The sequence below is a fragment of the Mesitornis unicolor genome, unplaced genomic scaffold (genome assembly GCF_000695765.1).
Source record: "Mesitornis unicolor isolate BGI_N332 unplaced genomic scaffold, ASM69576v1 scaffold1873, whole genome shotgun sequence".
Classification (NCBI taxonomy): Eukaryota; Metazoa; Chordata; class Aves; order Mesitornithiformes; family Mesitornithidae; genus Mesitornis; species Mesitornis unicolor.
This window is the reverse complement of record NW_010176523.1, coordinates 45,011-64,097: the sequence shown is the minus strand read 5'-3', so window position 1 is coordinate 64,097 and position 19,087 is coordinate 45,011. Positions and strand designations below refer to the sequence as shown.

The 19,087-nt window shown below is 36.9% G+C and overlaps 1 protein-coding gene across 1 annotated transcript in view; it reads right to left on the bottom strand.

Annotated features, from left to right (window-relative positions):
* Window positions 1-401: 401 nt before the first annotated feature.
* Window positions 402-19,087, bottom strand: part of LOC104538517 — a 45,504-nt gene continuing 26,818 nt past the window's right edge. The window contains exons 4-8 of the mRNA XM_010181750.1: window positions 15,764-15,814; window positions 12,677-12,727; window positions 11,765-11,825; window positions 7,460-7,592; window positions 402-538 (exon numbers count right to left, since the gene is read on the bottom strand). Of these exons, the coding sequence (XP_010180052.1) occupies window positions 402-538; window positions 7,460-7,592; window positions 11,765-11,825; window positions 12,677-12,727; window positions 15,764-15,814 (433 nt within the window). The remainder of the gene's footprint in view (window positions 539-7,459; window positions 7,593-11,764; window positions 11,826-12,676; window positions 12,728-15,763; window positions 15,815-19,087) is intronic.

Genomic DNA, 19,087 nt, shown 5'->3' with positions numbered 1-19,087 from the left:
ACAGGACAGGACTGAAAGGAATATAGAGAAAAATACAGTTCCTAACTTTACAGGTACAGAGGGAAAAAAGAAATCCAAAAAATAGGGCAAGGAATTAAAAGAAACAACAATTTATCAGTGTTTATTAGCAATAGCCCTTACTCTAATTGTTTGTAGAGAATAATAAGCACAACTTCATCTTAACAACAATGTAGCGATAATTTTCCAAATACACATACTCTTTGTTCATCACCAAGAGCCAGATCGACACTAAATGAATCTACTACAAATTTGCAACTTTCTGTCAAAGATTACTGTTTCTTTAAAAGATGAAAATAAAAGGGATTATATTATATATGGAGGGTAATAATCACAAAAGGCTTATACTTTATGCTAATTTATATTTATAGCAATTGTTTTATTTACCTTTTTGTTTTCTTGTAGTTTTCCAGCTGTAACGTCTGCATACATTTGTATCTTTCCAACTCACACTGTTCACACAGGTCCTCAAGACACAACAGGTGATTCTCCATTTCCTCAAAGTTTGCCTCTAGCTGGGCTATAAGAAATACTTATATGAATATCAAATTGTATCAATAGATGGACAACTCACCTGAACAGAAACAGGAATTCATAAAGGTACATAGGTAACATGGTAATAATTACACATATATAAATGCCTCAGAAGGATAAACAATTCTCAGTCCATATCATATAGTAAAGAGTGACAGCAGAGCCACGTCAAGGGCTATCTATCTGAGGTTCCCTTTGTAGTAAGGTGCTGAACCACTATATTTGCCCCAGCATCTTGGTCTCACAGGCCTGTGGTCAATACTTCAGGAAAAGACGCATCTAGAACTTTTAATTTATTTTTGCTTCTTGGGCACAATATCAGTTTAGCCCTTCCTACCTGGTAACAATCTGAGGAATAAAGCTGTGCTGACCAAAACCAGAACTAATCTTAAATTATTCAAATGAAGCAAAAGTAAAACATACTGGGAGAATTTTAACTTTTACATGACCTTGTGATAACATAAAAGGACACAGGCTTCCAAAGTTTACTCTGAAGACAAACACTTTACTGATATGCAAAACTCTAAATTTAGCTATTTTACATACCCAAGACATGTAAAACCTCTTAATCTCATCTTTAACTGTAACCGTTTAGAGTCTCAACTTAAAAAAGATCATGTCTATGAAAAGCCCCAGGACATCTGATCTTATCTCATAGCTCACTCTGTTTTGAATAGAAATTTGGACTAGAGAACTCCTGAGGTCCCTTCTAACCTGAATTATCCTATGTGAATCTTGTATCGAAGGATCACTCTCCCTGCGGGTGATTAATGCTGAACTCCACATCCCTCCTCAGTATCCCAAAACGTCTTTCCCAGACTCTACCGACCTTGTCACTCTGGGATGGAGCTGTGTGAATACGGGACTATTATTTATCTTTTTGCCAGAACTTAACCTATACAAGAGGGAAGGCAATTTGCAGGAGGAAGGACAAACCACAATTTTACAAACAAAATAGCAACCAAAGAACAGAAGGGAGTTTGTAGTTTAGAGACATGAGTTCATACATCAATCTGTTGCAGTGTATGAATTTGATTGTTGATGCAAAGAACTACACAGATGATGGAATGATACAACAGAAAAGCTAAAGCAACTTTGTGTTTTGGCAAATGGCTGTTTCACCTTTGTCTGTAACAGACAGAAGCAATCTTTACAAAGCAAGAGAGTAACTACAGAAGGTAGAAAAGAGTGATTTAAAGTTAATGTTTTGGATGCTTAGAAGAAGGAAAGAGCAAGCTGAAGGAGTCAGTCAAATCTTCATTATGGTGTGGCCATTCTACTTGGAGCCTACAAAATTTCAACCTTTTTAACCATTACTCAATTAGAAATTGCTATTGGTCACCCAAGAAAAGTACAAGTTAAGGCCTTATAAACAAATTTCCTAGCATGCATATTCATATGTTCAACTCCCATTACTTAATAAGATTTTTTTTTTTAGTCCCAAACAACTACTGCTCCACAACAGTCTCAAAGGGAAGCATAAATCATATAAGCAGCAAGGGTTTCCTTAAATTATTTATCTGTAAATAGATCATTTGGGAGAAAAGAAAAAAAAAAAAGGCAGTTGACAATTAATGTGGATACAAGTTTGAGGAAAAAAATGTTTTCAGTTCTACAGATTGTGATGTGGAATAGGCATTTTTTACTACATAAACTACTTTCACACAATCCAGACATATTCAAAAGGCAGTATCAGGACTACAATTGAATTGGTGGTCCCTTTTTGCTTAAGAACTGGACTTTTCTAAGTGCATTAAAATCCAAATGTCTGTATTATGCTACCTTGCTTTTCAGAATGATTGCTCGCTTATTAATTTGCAAAATTCACAAACACAGCAGGGCTTGAAATAACTTAGTAAGGTAACTATCAATCACTGTTTTTTCCACTTAAAAAACTCACCATCTGCTTTGCTGTACTTGCAATTGATACAATATTAAAAGACAACAACAAAGAACAGGAAAATAAAGAGGATAAAGATAAGTGAATTCTAGAGCGCAACTGATTCCTAGCACTAGCATTTGAGCAGCCTCTAGTGGGAACTGCAGATAACACTGAGCTCCTGAAGAACACGAAGAAACACTTATGATGTCTTCAAAAGACAACAATCCCACTTCACTGCAACACGTTTCAGAATTTTTCTTTCTGAAGCGAAAGAAAACTTAGGTGCTTCTCACACAAAAAAAGATTATCTCCATAGCAATAGCACCAGCTACAGTTATGAATTAACATCTCTTCTGCCCAAATCAGAATGTATGCACTGTGCATCAATAGAAAATGAAATCTAGATATTATTTTCCAGTTAACATATCCCAGTGGCACCTAGAATGAACTTGCCCCAGCAAGCCAGGTAATGCTCTAAAGAATGCCTCCAAGACTACTACGCTTCTTCCACCTCCCCAAGGAATCCCACAACCAAGTGGTCAGGCAACAACCACCTGCATCGCATTGCGATGAAGGAAAAAAAGTCTGCTCCTTTTAATATTTTTAAGGAGGCTGGAAAAAATCCACTGCACATTTAGATTAAGAATTTTCCTATAAAGTAATATGCCACACTTGGTAGAAGTAATATTTTTATTAGCTGAATTCTTCAGGTGACATTCTTCCAGTTACATTAGTTTGGCCTGTATTTCTTACACTATCACAGGTATAACACAAGTTTTCCTTCTTAGTTTTAAATAGTTAATGTAGTTTCTTCACTGAAATTATGTAGCAAGCGTACTAGGGTATTTTTCCTGCTGTATTCAAGCCACAGATATTGCCAAGTTTACAACACCAAAATACATGCCTTTCATACACATATATCTCTACCTCACAACAACCCTCTCTGCTGAAGCATTCTGCCCTGGAGCCTATGAAAAACTCTCTGATTTTACTTATACCCCCCCCAATATTTTCCCTTTTTCTCAGTAAAACAATGAAACTCACAAAAGCAAGAAAACTATCAGTAGTTTTTAAATAACCTGTTAACCAGTTAGGAGAACTGGTTTAATTAATATAATATTATTCTCTATAAACAAACATTTTCCCTACTGCAAATCATTACTCATTTACAGCAAAAATTTTTACAGCTCTCCTAAATTTAAAAATATTTTTTAAATCAAAATGAAACCACTAAAAGCTAGAGCTTTCTAATGGAATGTGTAATGGAGATTTCTGCATTACAAAACTTTTATCTAGATCTAGATGTAAACATAAAAGAAACTGTCATTCAAGTAACCAAACACAATTCAGAAGCCCAAGTGCATATGCCAGCTCTGTGAAAAATCGTGGTTAACATACTGTTCAATCTTAAATTCCTTTTTACTTGACCAATACCTACCACTACCTAAATTACAATTAATCTAAGCCACAATTAATAAATAGGCAGTAGTAAAGTAATGACCTATCTTCCTCAAAAACACATGTCTTGTCCAAAGAGATAAGTTGGGCTGTTACTCACTATACTATTTCCTCCTCCAAGTGCTGCTTTAGAGGCTGTCTACAAACTGATTAAATGAGCAAAAACTAAATTCCATAATCTCAGAATACAAGATATTGCTGGAAGTATATTGCATTATTCAAACTGGAAAAATCTTTGGCATTTTTCTAAAGAAATTAAAAAATAAGTATACTTCATTAACACATACTTTGTTGCTGCAAAACAAGTACCCAAAATAAGAGGTATTAAGTTCTTAAAGTAGTTCAAATGCTACCAAAATCAATACCTTGTCTGTAATGAAAAAGATACTATAATCACTGTGACCTTGTATTTCACAAGTTTTACTACATTTCCTTAATGTCTTAAGAGGCCATTAAGACTTTAATCCTATGTTTGAAACAAAGGGCACATGCTTTTTCTTTTATGCAAAATACTTATGCTTCTCTGAACAATTTGAATTTAATTTGGCAGAGCTAGAAAATGACGACTTTCATACTTGATACACAATCTGAAAATAAAGTATCTCCTTCTGCTTAAGATATAAACAAGGATACCTCCCCTAAACAGCGTGAAAAGTTTCTATTTCCTTAATGGATCTACACAGTCAGCTTACCCATACTTGGAAAAAAATATTTATTAAATATCAGGAAGCAATGGCTTTTATCTTTATGAATATATACCCAGCCTTATTTTCTTTCTATTCTCACCAGTCTATAAACATTTTCACCCTACGTTGGATCTGTCAACTATGTTTAAGAACAGGCTTTCCAGCCTTTCTGAAACAGATATCAAGTTGATGATTAATGTTAGATATTAGAAAAAAAGTATTGAAAATTGTATTTGGATCAAGGTTTGTGCACATTGATCTGCTGAAATCAAAACCAGTATTTGAGCAAAATGCCCCTGCTCAAACAATGAAGCATATTTCATATTAAGAAAATTTTGTGAGATATTGGCAAGCACGTATTTTCTGCAACATCTCAAATAAAAAATGGCTTAAGTGATTATTCAAATCCTGGACTTTGCAAGGGCAGTAACTGTAATTTTTTCTTCAAGGTTTTCAATAGCAGCTACACGACATTGCAAAATACAATAAATTTATCAGGTGAAGACACAGACTTTTTACTTGAAGTGAGGGATGACCGATACTGTGAATACCTAAAGTAAAGGACTTTATTTATAGAAGTGCTAATCAAAATGGGTCTTGTAATACACAGCAAAAGCTGAAGAATCTGTACAAGACTCATACCGATTTTAAGTAGGTCACTAAAAGGGCTCATTTCTATAATCTGAAATTACTTTTATCAAAGGCAGCCAAGGTTCCCTATTTACTTTTAAAATGAAAGCATTAATAGATTTATTAGAAGTGCATCACGTCACAACACGGAACTATTATTTTTCTGAAATTATGAAGATGAGCTAAATTACATCTTGGATGCACAACCCAGGACACAGCAGTTTATAATTCTATATTCACTTTTGTGTTTGCTTTTTTTTGGTGGTTTGGTTGGTTGGTTTTTTTTACAGAATGTTTTACTCATCTTTAAAATTCACAGCCATGGTACTAATCATCTCTTGGAAAAGTAAATACAGTTTACATTTATAAAAACCAGATAGTTGAAGTTATAAAAACTAAAACCAGTGAGCAGAATATCACATTTCTGGTAATCACTTTCAGAAGTGATGTTGAAATTGGTACAAATTACAACTTTCTCTTCAAATAGACTCTACAAAGCTCATCAGAAAAAAAAATATCTAAAAAAACTCACAATGGTTACAAGGAACTAATAAAAACCTCTAGGTGTGTTACTTAAGATCAGATACATGAGGTGAAGATCTGGTTCAAATCTCACAACCTTAGTAATAGACTTCAAAATTCATTAGCTTCCCTGAGCAGACTGGTTAATGCTTCCTTAAATTCTGCTGGTATAGTATCAAAAATATTGTAGAGACAGTGAGCCTTCTCCAAGTAATACTACAGTCAGGGTGAGATTAATTCTGGTTCGTAAAATTGAAATATTAGGAATGGGAAGGTAACCCCACTTCATTAGGATTTACAGCATTTGCAGTTATGAACTATAAAGATAATTCCACTAGGTTTTATTATCTTGTTTATCTTTGGACTACCAGTGGACTGCATCATTTTGTGCATGATATTTAAATCACTGTTTAAATAAATCATTATTTGAATTGATATTTCCTTAGAAAATAATTGAGTTTTTCAAAAAGCCAACATTAAATGGTTACCACACATGATAAAGCCTTACTAAATAAGGTGGTGTAAGAAAATTGTAATAAAAAATGAAATACATTCCTTGGTTCAGAAAGAAATATGAAAGTTATTACCAGCCTACCTAGGAACACAAGCCGAACTGTGCATATCCACTGACCATAGAAGAATGAGAAATTAGCCTTTGAACACAGAAAAGAGCTCTCCTTTATCTTTACATCAGATGCTGGCTCACAAATCCAGCTCACCCCACAGAAAGCAAGAGCTGCAATTACATGAAGAATTTCTGCGTACTTCTCAGTTGGTGTAGGAATACTGCAGGCAGAGTCCCTGGGGAACTTTGTTTTTAAAATCCATGCACAGACAGCAGTTTTCCAAAATTTTGTTTTGATGTAACTTGAAAAGATGTTCATGGAGCGAGCAAGAGGCCTACTGTTGATGGAAAGGCTTGCTGCCTGTAAAATACTGTGTCCCCATTTCAATGCTCAGTAACACTAGAGCTTTTCGGAGACTGAGAGCCCAGAACAGTTTTTTCCTAATTTCATTTTCAACAGTGGACCAACAGTTTTGTATGAGAGGCTTCCAGAGGTAGAGCACTAAAGGAGTCACCTTTTCATCTTTTAAAGTAAATCGACATGTTAACATCTGGTAAAGTTCTAAAAACTGGAATCCATTTAACAATCATGAGGTATTTGGTAACCTTAATATGTAGCATTGCTAGTTTCACTCAGCTGGGTATCACTTCAGAATAGCTTAAGCTAGTACACTAACTTAATCTACAGAACCAACAATTACTCTCAACAAAAAGTTTCTGCCTTGAAAGTGTCCCAAGCCAGGTTAATTTCTTCCTGCCCACCCCCAACCCCACCAAGCAAATGATGTTTTTAAACAAATTATTATATAAAATTACATAGACTTAAAGAGAAGCAACTGCATACATGAGTGTTCACACTACTTACAAATCTTTAAGAATTTAAAAAGACTCCAAGAACACTATTTTTCAGCTGTTCACACCCAGATATGCAGTTGCCATACAATTTTCTTTTTCCAAATAATGACTCATACAATATTTTAACTGCTGGGAGAGAAACCACTACTCATTTTGATCTTTGACAAAATCAGTTTGTTAAAGAACCATTGTTTTATAATAGAAAGGATGTTTGGGAAGAAAATTAAATTTTATCATTGCAAAGTACACAACAGCTGAACTTCCATCTAATCCTCTGTACTGACTTGAATGCTTGTTATACAACCTTACCTAGGCTTGTTGTGAGGCATTCCAGATCTGCTAAAAACCCAGGTATTTGTTGGAGCTGATCCTGTAGTTCCACCAGACTGTTCCTTTTCTTCTCCCAGTGTGCAGAAAGCATCACAACTTCACTATCCACCAGCTGAAACAAACAGGTTCTTTACTGGCAAGTTTATGAACCTATTTACAAGTATCTTGACTAATTTTTAGAATTCACACATCTGCAAGTGTAAGATCAGCACGGCAACCTTAAAACACTGCCACTTGTCTAATTCTCAGGTAAATATACAACATGGTCAAGAAATATTTATGAAATATGAAATATTTATGTCAAAATGCATTGATAAAAACAAGATTTTAAAAGTTATTTCTCAATATACTAATCAATATAGGAAACATTTTATGAATACACTGCTTAAAAGTTTTATTTAAATAGGTCAGATTCTGTGAACAACAGCAAGATTGAGAGATCAGGTAACAAATGTTTCCCCTATATATGACACTTCAGGTGATTCAATTATAGTCTCCCTGCTCTTAGTTCCATTACCCAGTCTTCCTCTTGCACACAACTGCAGCTTGTGGCTGTATCTGCATTTCGGATTCCTCACTTTTTGTAGAATTTAGTTGCAGAAACAGAAAATGTCTGAGCAATGGCCAAAGGAAGTTCTCAATGATTTACAATTCTACCCACTTCAGACAAATTCTTTTAGAAGAATAACAACTCCTCCCATTTCCAAATTCCTTCAGCTACCTATCCCTGTCAAAAAGCCATTCTGTTTTACTAGATATGATTTGAAAACTTATTCCAAAGCCCAAGGAGTAATGAAACACTTCAAAAGGCCAAAATCCTTACTTAAATAAAGCCAAGTCTATTTTTGAGAATGAGATATGGGATTTGTATCAGTTAAACTGCAAAGCAAACCAAAAAACTCCACCATATGATGGGGGGAAACACCAGAAAAACATTTCAGCCCAGAGATAACTGAACGTAGCTAAAATTACAATAATCTAAAAGCATTATTTTTAGTACAATTGTGTATATGGAACTAGTAGTTAGTATCTATAATTTAACATGCTAAGATTGCAGGCAGCAATTAAAGCTTGAAATTTTCACTTTCATTTCTCTATTCAACATTTATAAATAAGACAGCACAAGTAGTTTATCTGCTACCAGCCAGTATCAGAAATAGGAGACTAGACAAGTGGACCTTTAGGTGTGATACAGTACAGTCAAGCTTGTGTGCTTATGTAATTCTTATTTTATTGAACCCTATATTTTCTACATTTCTAAATAACAAAACAAAAACCAGCAACACATATTTTGGATTCTCCCAAAAGTAATCATCTGAATTTCACTGAAAATTTTAAACTCTTTCAGAAGGTTTTCATTCTCATTTTCCCAAGCATCCATAATATGTGAGTTTAAGGTTACACTGGTCTTATATATGTGTGTGTATATATATATATACACACACACACACACACACATACATATATATGTGAACTCACATTGTTTTCTAACTACAATTTTATAAAGCAAACTACTGAAAGCATTACAAAATTCTAAGCAAGTCATTTAAGAGATCTTTTAAAAAAATCATCATGAGCAATAAAGCACACAACGCTGGCAGAGAGAACTTGATCTCTAATTACAAAAGGTTTTCACTGGAAAAGGTGGGCCATGCTATCAGGCAAGAGAAATAAGGACAAAATGACTGGAAAGCTGCCTGAACGAGAAGGACCTGGGGGTGTTGGTTGACAGTCGGCTTAACATGAGCCAGCACTGTGCCCACATGGCCAGAAAAGCCAATGGCATCTTGGCCTGTATTAAAAACAGTGTGACCAGCAGGTCCAGGGAGGTGATTATCCCCCTGTACTCGGCACTGGTGAGGCCGCACGTCGAGTACTGTGTTCAGTTCTGGGCCCCTCACTATAAGAAAGATGTTGAGATTCTGGAGCGTGTTCAGAGAAGAGCCACAAGGATGGTGAGGGGTCTGGAGAACAAGCCTTATGAGGAGCAGCTAAGGGAACTGGGGTTGTTTAGCCTGAAGAAGAGAAGGCTGAGGGGAGACCTCATCACCACCTACAACTACCTCAAGGGAGGTTGTAGAGAGGTGGGTGCTGGTCTTTTCTCCCAGGTGATGGAGGATAGAACAAGGGGAAATGGCACCAAGCTGTGCCAAGGGAAGTTCAGGTTAGAGATAAGGAGGAAGTTCTTTACTGAGAGGGTTGTCAGAGGCTGGAACAGGCTGCCCAGGGAGATGGTGGAGTCACCATCTCTGGATGTATTTAAAGAGCGGGTAGACAAGGTACTTCGGGATATGGTTTAGGGGGTAGACAGGAGCGGTTGGACATGATGATCTTGGAGGTCTTTTCCAACCGAGTGATTCTGTGAAAATATAATATCTTCATTACCCTAAATACACTTCTTCAAAATATATTAAGCAGTGAGGATTTTATCCATTGAAAAATAATACAGAGAATACTCCTAAGGAAACCAGAAGAGTCAGGGAGGACACAGCTGGCCAAAGACAAAGTTTCAGCCAGGACAGAGACCCCACAGCTCAGTCCTGCTCTGCATCATGGCCACTCAGCTTACACTGTCTGCCCCTTGAACAGAGTTTGAATGGAAAAGTCTGGTGAGGACCTCCAGAGCAGCAGAGCAATGCATTGGTAGCACTTACTGGAGGTCTTCTTTCCCTTCATTCCAGAAATAAACCACACAACTTGACATTTTACTTACAGGGCTGGAACACTGAACAAAATTAAGAGAAAGCACAGACGTTTTCTGAATATTTTCAGTCGGACGAGTCACATCTTGCCCTTTCCTGGTCACTAGGCAGCAGCCCTACCCTGACACTAATCCACCAAAATGCCCAAACTCCAAATCTATTCTACACCTTCCCAGCGCCCTCAATGCTTTTAAGGAGCTACAGCAGTAACATGCAACATCATTTTTGCAACTGTTTAGATTGCATGATGTTATTTAATGTTTGCATTACATTACTGCTTGCATTACATTGTTTACATTACTATTTATTGCCTACCTTGCCATTTTTTAGCAATGATGAAATGTCTTAAGCAGTCTCAAAATAATATTCCAAGATAACTTAAAATCTTTCAAATAATGGCAGAAGAGTGCAAAAACTGACCACCTGAACTTCTGGAGGTGCCTTATTTTTACCGTCACCTTCTTGTCACACTGACAAAGTTGTATTTCTCAGTGTAATTTCTAACTTAACATTCCACAGAAAAACAGTAAACTGATATAATTAATATTTTTTGCTTAAGTGCAAGTATTGATTGCAACTATCTGAACACAAAACAAATTCTGTGTGTCAATGTACTGTTGAAAAATACCTTAAAAGCACTAGGAAATTCTCATGCTCAATGTTAGTTATAGTGATTGAAATATCCAAAAGTAAACAGGAGACTGAACGTCAGATAATTCTTGTTAGATTATTCCTTGTAAGAAATAACGATCACAGAGAATTTCTATTTTTACTATATATATATATGTAATACTTTAAGAATATTAATTGTATGCTAAGGACCATCAAATCTGGAAGAGCTGTGAGAAACACGAGGAACTAGACATTCTGATCCATTCCATCAGCTGCCTGTCAACTATCACCTTAAAATCATAGTTAAAAACAATGCAACATGGCATTTTCCCCAGGTAGCAATATGAAGCATTACTTTTTCATTATACTGGTTGTACTGGATCCAGCTGGGATGGAGTTAACATTCTCATAGAAGCCCATATGGTTCTGTGCCTTGGATTTCTGACCAAAACAGTGTTGATAACACACCAATGTATTGGCTATTGCTGAACAAGGCTTGTACAGTCTCAAGGCTTTCTCTTTTCCTCACTCACCCTCACTCTGCTGTATTGAGCAAGCTGGGGGTGGGCAAGAAGTTGGGAAGGGGGCACAGCTGGAACAGTTGACCATTGGCCAAAGGGATATTTCATACCATGCTCAACAATAAAAACTAAGGATTTGATCTTCCAAGGTAACCATTGCTCTGAGACTGGCTGGGCACTAGTCTGCTTGTAGGAGACTGACTGCTTTTGCATCACCTTTTTTCCTCTGTGCTGTAATTATTAAACTGTTTTTACCTTGAACTATGAGCTTGCTGATCTTTGTTCCTCCCGTTCTCTCCTCTGTCCCACTGGTGGGAGAGTGAACAAGGCTGTGAGGATGTGTACCTAGTGGCCACAGTCAATCCAGTATGCTGGTAGCAAAAATTTTAGTTTAAAATTATTTACACATTAAAAAATATTTCAAGCATGGCTTTGTTATTTTTTCTTACCTCTCCAGCTTTTGCACAATCTTTGGCTCCTTTGTGAAGGGCAGCCCAAGCATCTTCATATCTGAAGAGAAGACAGACAAATTACTATTTTTACTGTGTTATCTTATAAAGGAAGAGGATTTAATGGATGCCCCTGTGCTTATATTTACAGAGACTGCCAGAAATAACAGTTTAAAGAGCTGTATAGTTGTCTCAGTAGAACAGTAAATACCAAGAAGAAATACACACTAAGAAATAATTTCTTTCAAAGAAAAAGCGATTCATGATTTTTAAAATGCTAGCTTACACTAAGAGCTAAATGAACCCAGCAATATTTATAAAACTACACAAAAAATCCTTAAGCACTACTTGGAACACAATTTCATTAAGAAAATGAAAAAATCCCACCAAAATTGTATCACACCCCAACCCACAAAAAAGGAGATTTTTTTTTCTTTCTAAGATAAAAATACAAAGGAAATTTATAATGCAGATAGCTTCTGTTACTCAGAAAATATGTGATTAAATAAACAAGGAATACATTTTCTTTTCATGGCAACAACAGGCATATTGTCTCTATTATAACAGAATGAAATGTCAAATATGCAAAAGTCACAAAATATCAAATTAAAACCACAGGCTGGGCCTCAGTGTTGGTCTCCTTCATCCCTGGGCATTAGACCCTGAACTAAAGTAATCTTCCAAATGTTGCTTTTCCTCCAGAATTTCTGTTTCATTAACGTGACAGCACTTAAGGGCTGGTCAAGCTTCAAACATATTTATCATTTGGTAGCCACCCTCACTCTACTCACTGTAGAATATCCAAAAAAACCTATTAGCAGCACCTTCATTTTCTTCTAATTTTCTTAACCTAGTAAAGTTATTACTGAAATTACAGGAAGTAGACACTAACAAAGAAATGGAAAATCATACCTGCTCAGTAATTCCAGTCCAGCAGAAAACTCTGGCAAACACTGAACAGTTCTATAAAACAAATTGTAAAAATACAATTGTTGTTAATGAATAGAAGGCTGCTATAAAAAACATGCACGTACATATCTGCATTTGACAAATATGCTGAACACAGAAATATTCCCTACTGTTCAATTTCACAAACATTTTTTCTGTTCTAGTTTAAAATGTATTACAGTGTATCATACAAAAACATTCCAAAGCTAGGATTGGTTTTCTATCCCCTTGTTATTTTATGGTAGCCCATTATTAGCTCATTTTTGTCCATTAAAAACAACTTTTATGAGACAATTTCTTATCACAGGATGAACACGGTTTTAACTTAAAACAGTGGACAGAAATATTCTCAAAATACTACTACACAAGTTCTTTATATCCCTCAATAAAGATATTGCATGTAATGTATTCTACATTAAAAATAAATCCTAAGTTAAAGAACCATTGCCAGTTTAATGCTCTAATGATCCCCTATTTTCATTAGTAACAGCTTGAAATTTAAAGGCACCTTATGATAAGTTAAAGAAAATTAACAATGCCGCACTTTCAAGAATGTATTACATGAAGATCTTGATGTCATCCAAGATTTGTCTCTTGGAAGATTACCAGAATAGATTGTTTTGCACTGTCATCCAAACAATTTGAATGGAAAACAATAAATACCATAAATGAAAGCTTTTTGTTGTTTTTGTTTGTTTGTTTTTATTTGGTTGTTGGTTTTTTTTCTCATTAAAGCAAGGGAAAAGTGATAGAATCAGTAAGGTGGGAAGGGACCTCAGGCAGTCTCTAGTGCAACCTCCTGTTCAAAGCAGGACCAGCTATGGGATCAGATGAGTTTGGTCAAGGTTTTGTACAGTTGCAACTTGAAAACCTTGAAGAACAGAAACTTCACAGGCTTTGTGAGCAACCTGTTCCACTGCTTAATCATCCTGAGGAATAAGCTTTTCCTTATAGTCTTTTATTGACTGAACATCTCTTGTTTCAACTTACGCTTTCATGTTCCCGTCATATACCAGCACCAAAAGCCTGGCTCCACCTACTTGATAACCTCCTCATAGGTAACCACAGGCTGCTGTTAGGCTTCCTCAAAGCCATCTATTCTCCAGGCTGAACAAGCCCCAGTCTCAGCCTTTCCTCACATACAGAGGCTTCCAACCCCAACCACCTTGGCGGCCATCTACCAAACTTGCTGCAGGTTATCAATGTCTTACATCAGGGGACCAAAATAGTAACCAGATGTGGTTTAAGGAGTGTAGGGGATAATCACCTCCCACAGTTCCTCTGCCTGTGGCCTTGATCATACAGCCCATGAAGCTGTTGGCTTTCCTTGCTGCCAGGCGTGCTGCTGGCTCACATTTCACTTGCTGTTTGCCGAGATGCCCAGGGTCTTTTCAGCAAAGCTGCTTCTTTGCCAATCAGTCAGCCACAGTCTGTATTGTCACAGGGGATACTTTCTTCCCAGGGAAAGACTTTGGATTTGTACCTCCTGAATTTCATAAAGTACTGCTTGGCCTGTATGGTGCTATAGGCTTTTATGTGCTGAGATTTCCAAACTGATCTTCATCTACCACTGGTCAGTCTCTTCCTTTCACTGAGCACAGAGGACTGGGAGACTATGCTTGTGAGGACTGAAGCAATAAAGGCATAGAGTACCTCAACAACATCCACATTTGCAGTCACTAAATCATCCACCCCATTGATCAACAATCCCACATTTAATTTGTTCAGCCTTTTATTACCAATGCAGAGCTACAAGCTCTTCCTCTTGTCCTTGACATCTCTTATAAGCACCAATTCTAGCTGAGCTCTGGCTTTCCTAAGGCTATTCCTGTATGCTAAAGAAGTTATGAAGAAGATATCCAGAAGTTATCCTTGACACCCTCCAGAACTCCTCTTGACTGCACCCTGCTGTGCTGTCCTTTCAGCAGATGTCAAGGATGTTAAAGGCCCCCACAAGAATGGGGGTTTAATGATATAGAGAATTCCTCAAGCCATTTAGAGAAGACATCATTCACTCTCTGATCAGATGGTCAGTAACGAAGTCCCTTCACAACATCACCATTACTGGCCTCTCTTCTGATCCTCACCCACAAGCTCTCAGCCATCCTTACAATCAAGCTAAGCTATATTTGTCCCAGAACCTTATAAGCAAAGCAGAATGGCATTCCCCTGTTTGTGATGATTCAATTGGTTTGCCCAGTGCTTTTCTCAAAAAATGATGGATATTTACAGTACACCAGATGAACCAAAATATTATAGACTAGAAAAAACACAAAGGCAGCTGCCTAAAAGTTGTATTCACACCTTCAGTCACTCTTAGTTTAGTTTCTGTGTCTTGTCAATTCAACCAGTTTTCTGATAAAACACCTTTACAGCCAAAACACCAAGCTGCAGAACTTAATACACTATTTCAGATGCCGTATTTTTTGTTCAGGGCTTGTTTTTAAATTAATTTGTGTGTACATGCTGTGTTTTAGTAAGACCATGCTTTACACTAAAGCACATCTGAGCTTATTTGAAGTAGTAAGTATTCTTTCCTTTTTATTTACATAGGTTGAAAGAATGAACAATATACTAAAATGCAGAGGAAAAAAAACCCATCACAATTCTTAAATCTTCTTGCAACAGATGAAAACAGACAAAGTACTCCATTAGATACATATTTTTCAGAATAAAAAGACTCATTTCTGTTCTTACACTAAAAAAAAAAATTAGTACGTAAGATTCACAGAGATTGTAAACAACTACATTTCAATGTACTGCAACCTGAATCTTGTACAAAGTAGTACAATAACTTGAATTTACACATAATTTAAATAGTCATTTAAAATTTGACTGGTTGCCATCAGAAATTATTTAGGTCTATCAAAATTCTAGTAATCTAAGCGTTTCCTCAATATTAAGTTTACGCTTTTCTGCTATTGAAAGAATATTCTGTAAAATTACATGCATATGTTTTTGTAATTGGCTCATACAAAAAAGCCCCTTTCAAATTTTTCTTTAACAAGAACATCCTAGATCAATGCTATACATTAAGATGTTCAGAAGTACCTCTGCTTGCTTTTTTTTGATTCTCTTGATTTGTCACCCAAAGTCTTCAACCTATAAATCAAGACAAAAAAAACCATCAGACATTTCCAATACCAAAAACAGAGAACAACTTGTTTGAACACATAATGTGTTAATTCCAGTCTATTATAGTTAATTTTGCTTCAGCTTATTTCACAAACAAATCAAATTTCAGTTAGTTTTGTGAAGACTGTCATAGGAAATTATTTCCACCTACACTGCTTCTAAATTATGAGATTTTTCTACAAGTGCATCAAGCAATTTGGCATAAAAAGTTTAATGGGAGCTATATATCCAAGTCATCCAGCTTTCAATGCTGTTTCCTTAGCAGACAAGTATTAAAAATCTGCAAAGAAATAATCAATCCAATACTGAAGAACACCCTTTACAAGAAAGCACACATGCCAAGGAAAAGCATGAGTGTCACATAGAGACATTTCTAGCCACTTGCCATAAGTCTGCCAACACAAAACTAGCATGAGCACAACTTCTCTTCTGCCAACTATCAGAACCTTCAGCAGCACCACCACAGAGTGCTGCTACTGAGCATATTTGAGGCTTGTTTCACCTACGGTCAGTTTCAAAGTGGCTGGTATCTTGCTCCTAAAAACCCAAACCAAACAAACAAAAACCACCAAAATTCCAACCATCAACAAACGACACACACACACACCCCACACAACTCTTTTCCACTCTTTACACTTTGAGTCAACCTGTTTATGACAGTCAAGTTAGCACGGCAGAGTGAGAACCAAAACCTCCTGTTACTCTCTGACTACCAAGATGATGGATGTCCTCACTCTTTATGCCCTTTGGAGTTCCAGCTGTCCAGGACAGTAAGGATTAGGAAGAAATAAAGGACACACAGACATGAGCAAGATGGAAATGAGGTATGAGCTCCGAAAGTATCCCTGGACATAACAGAGGTACATAATCCTGAGTGACCCAGTGACTGAGAAACACCCTTAATATAAAGATATTCAGGCCGCTTTTAGGATAAGCCAAATCACTCCCTCAGTCTTGAGCACCGCCAGTTTCCAAGAACTCAAAGAAACCTCAATGTTCTACAGCAAAACAGGTGGTTAACAATTTAGAAAAGACTTGCTAAGGCAGGTCTCCACTCCCTGTTAGAGATCTGTTCATAACAGTCAAGTCAAGTAGCCACAACCACAGCACACTGAAGTACACCACCACTGTTGCAGAAAGCTCTGCAATTTGCCCTCTGCCACGTTTCCCCGTATTCACTCTGGTCTGCAACAGCAGCACTCCTCTGCATGCAGGGACCAAGGGAAATGCTGGGTTACAACTACCAGTTCCTAGAACATCTGTCAGGCAGTCAGAAGTAAAGATTAAAGGATTTATCAGTAGACTACACAACATTGGCCTCCTTTCAGCAGTGCTCTCTGTACAAAACAGAGGTAGTGTGAGCCATATCACTCAAGCTGGCAGAAGCACATGAGTTTTTGCCTGAGCACAAACACAGCTCAGTGTGTCAGTTTTGTTTTGTTTTTTTCTCCCCTCTTTCTGCAAAAGACCACTTGCAGGTAAGTGGGTCAAAATCTAGATACCTCACTCAAAAGATACACAGAAGTAGACAGGAGGCACAGCTGAACAAGGGTATGGGGACCTCATTTCTTTGTAAGCAGAAACGGCTAATAGCCCCAGACTGCTTGCTCTTTAGGCCACACCACTCCAGATTTAGTATTTTTCAGCTGTACATGAACATTCCCTTATTCCTTCGGAAGTGATTATTCTTTCCTTAGAAGCCCTAGAAAAGCTTCTCCCTCACAATGTTTCAAGAAATCCAATTGTTTCATTTCGCAAGCATTCATGTATAGTTAGCAAGTTGGTCACAACTGGTCCAGCATTCTTGACACCAGAAATACTTTCTTTGGGTTTCCAACATTTTGAGCTAAAGCCTTAACAGCATAAAATTACTTCTCTTACCACTATGGTGGGGTAGGGAACAGAGTAATTCAGAACACTGTGGCATTGTCTAGGGAAAGGGGGCAAATCACGTCAAGTCATGCTTTGGCCTGAATACATGGGGATGCTACAGCAAAAAAAACCCTGATGCTCTCCACAGCCTCTGCTACTATGGCTCTGAGATACAGGCTCCCAATGGCAACAAAGATTAGACTGCAGATGGAAAAAACACTTAAAGACAGGACACTCCAAGAAGGGCATATTAATGGAGCTGCTAAAACAGAGATGGAAATGATGAAATCAGAGACTGTTCTCAAAACAGATGAAAACATTGCAACACAAGGAAGAAGGCAAATTAGAGACTACATGGAAAAATACTGATTCCACTGCAGCAATTGATGGAGATACAGAGTTAAATGATCATCGGATCCAGCATGTCATGACCTTTCTGTTGTCCTCTTTTATAATGTGAAAGACATAATTTTCAAAAGAACCTTACACTGTACTGAGGCATCAAACCTTGTGAGAAATTCTGAAAATAGCAGGAAAATAGAAAGATCACAATAAAAGAATGTCTTAGTCTGTATTTGTAAGGCAATATTCAATTACTGTTTGTTAAGATGAGACAGATAACATAAAAGTAATTTATCTGGTTGACAGGTAGCTTGTTTTATTTTCTCTGGAATCATATACTGGTGCAAATAACTATTTAAAGTTTGAAAAATACTTTTTATTTCTTTTTTTTTATTTAAAGTTTTTTTTAAGTATTGAAAGTCTCTGGAGTACACAGACATTCATCATTATATTTAAATATTTACCACAGGAGTATTATAAGGCAGCCTAACATAGTCAAAGACCATGCAGTTTTTAAAAGTAATTGATTACAACACGAGACTCTCCTGCGGCTCATTATAAGCTAACAGTTTTGCAGCACAGGCATGACCTCGTTCTTTGGCTATCCACTGACTTCCAGTAACACTCATTTGGCCCACCTGCTTGTACTAAAAGTAGCATTGATACAGGGCCTATCTAAAAAAAACCTTGTGAAGCAACGAAGGAAGAATGTCTGTCTACTTTTTAATATAAGCAAGGCGCTGCTCCTTCCGTTTATCCTGCACTTCTTTTTCCCAGGTGACAGCAACTCATCTTCCAAAGAAAGAAAAGCTTTTCATACACCGATCAGAACCCAGGGATGCTCTTTAAGCAACTACATTAATCTATAAAACCTTGAAGGTCAGTTACTTCATAAAAAATTGAAGCGCGTTAATTGACCCCGTTCAAATCTTCTTCATTCTCTCACAACAGCAGCCTCTCTCCTCTCTCTAGTCCCTGACCGCAGCTGCCTCTCAAACACCAAGGCACTTCCTCCTCTCAGCTCCC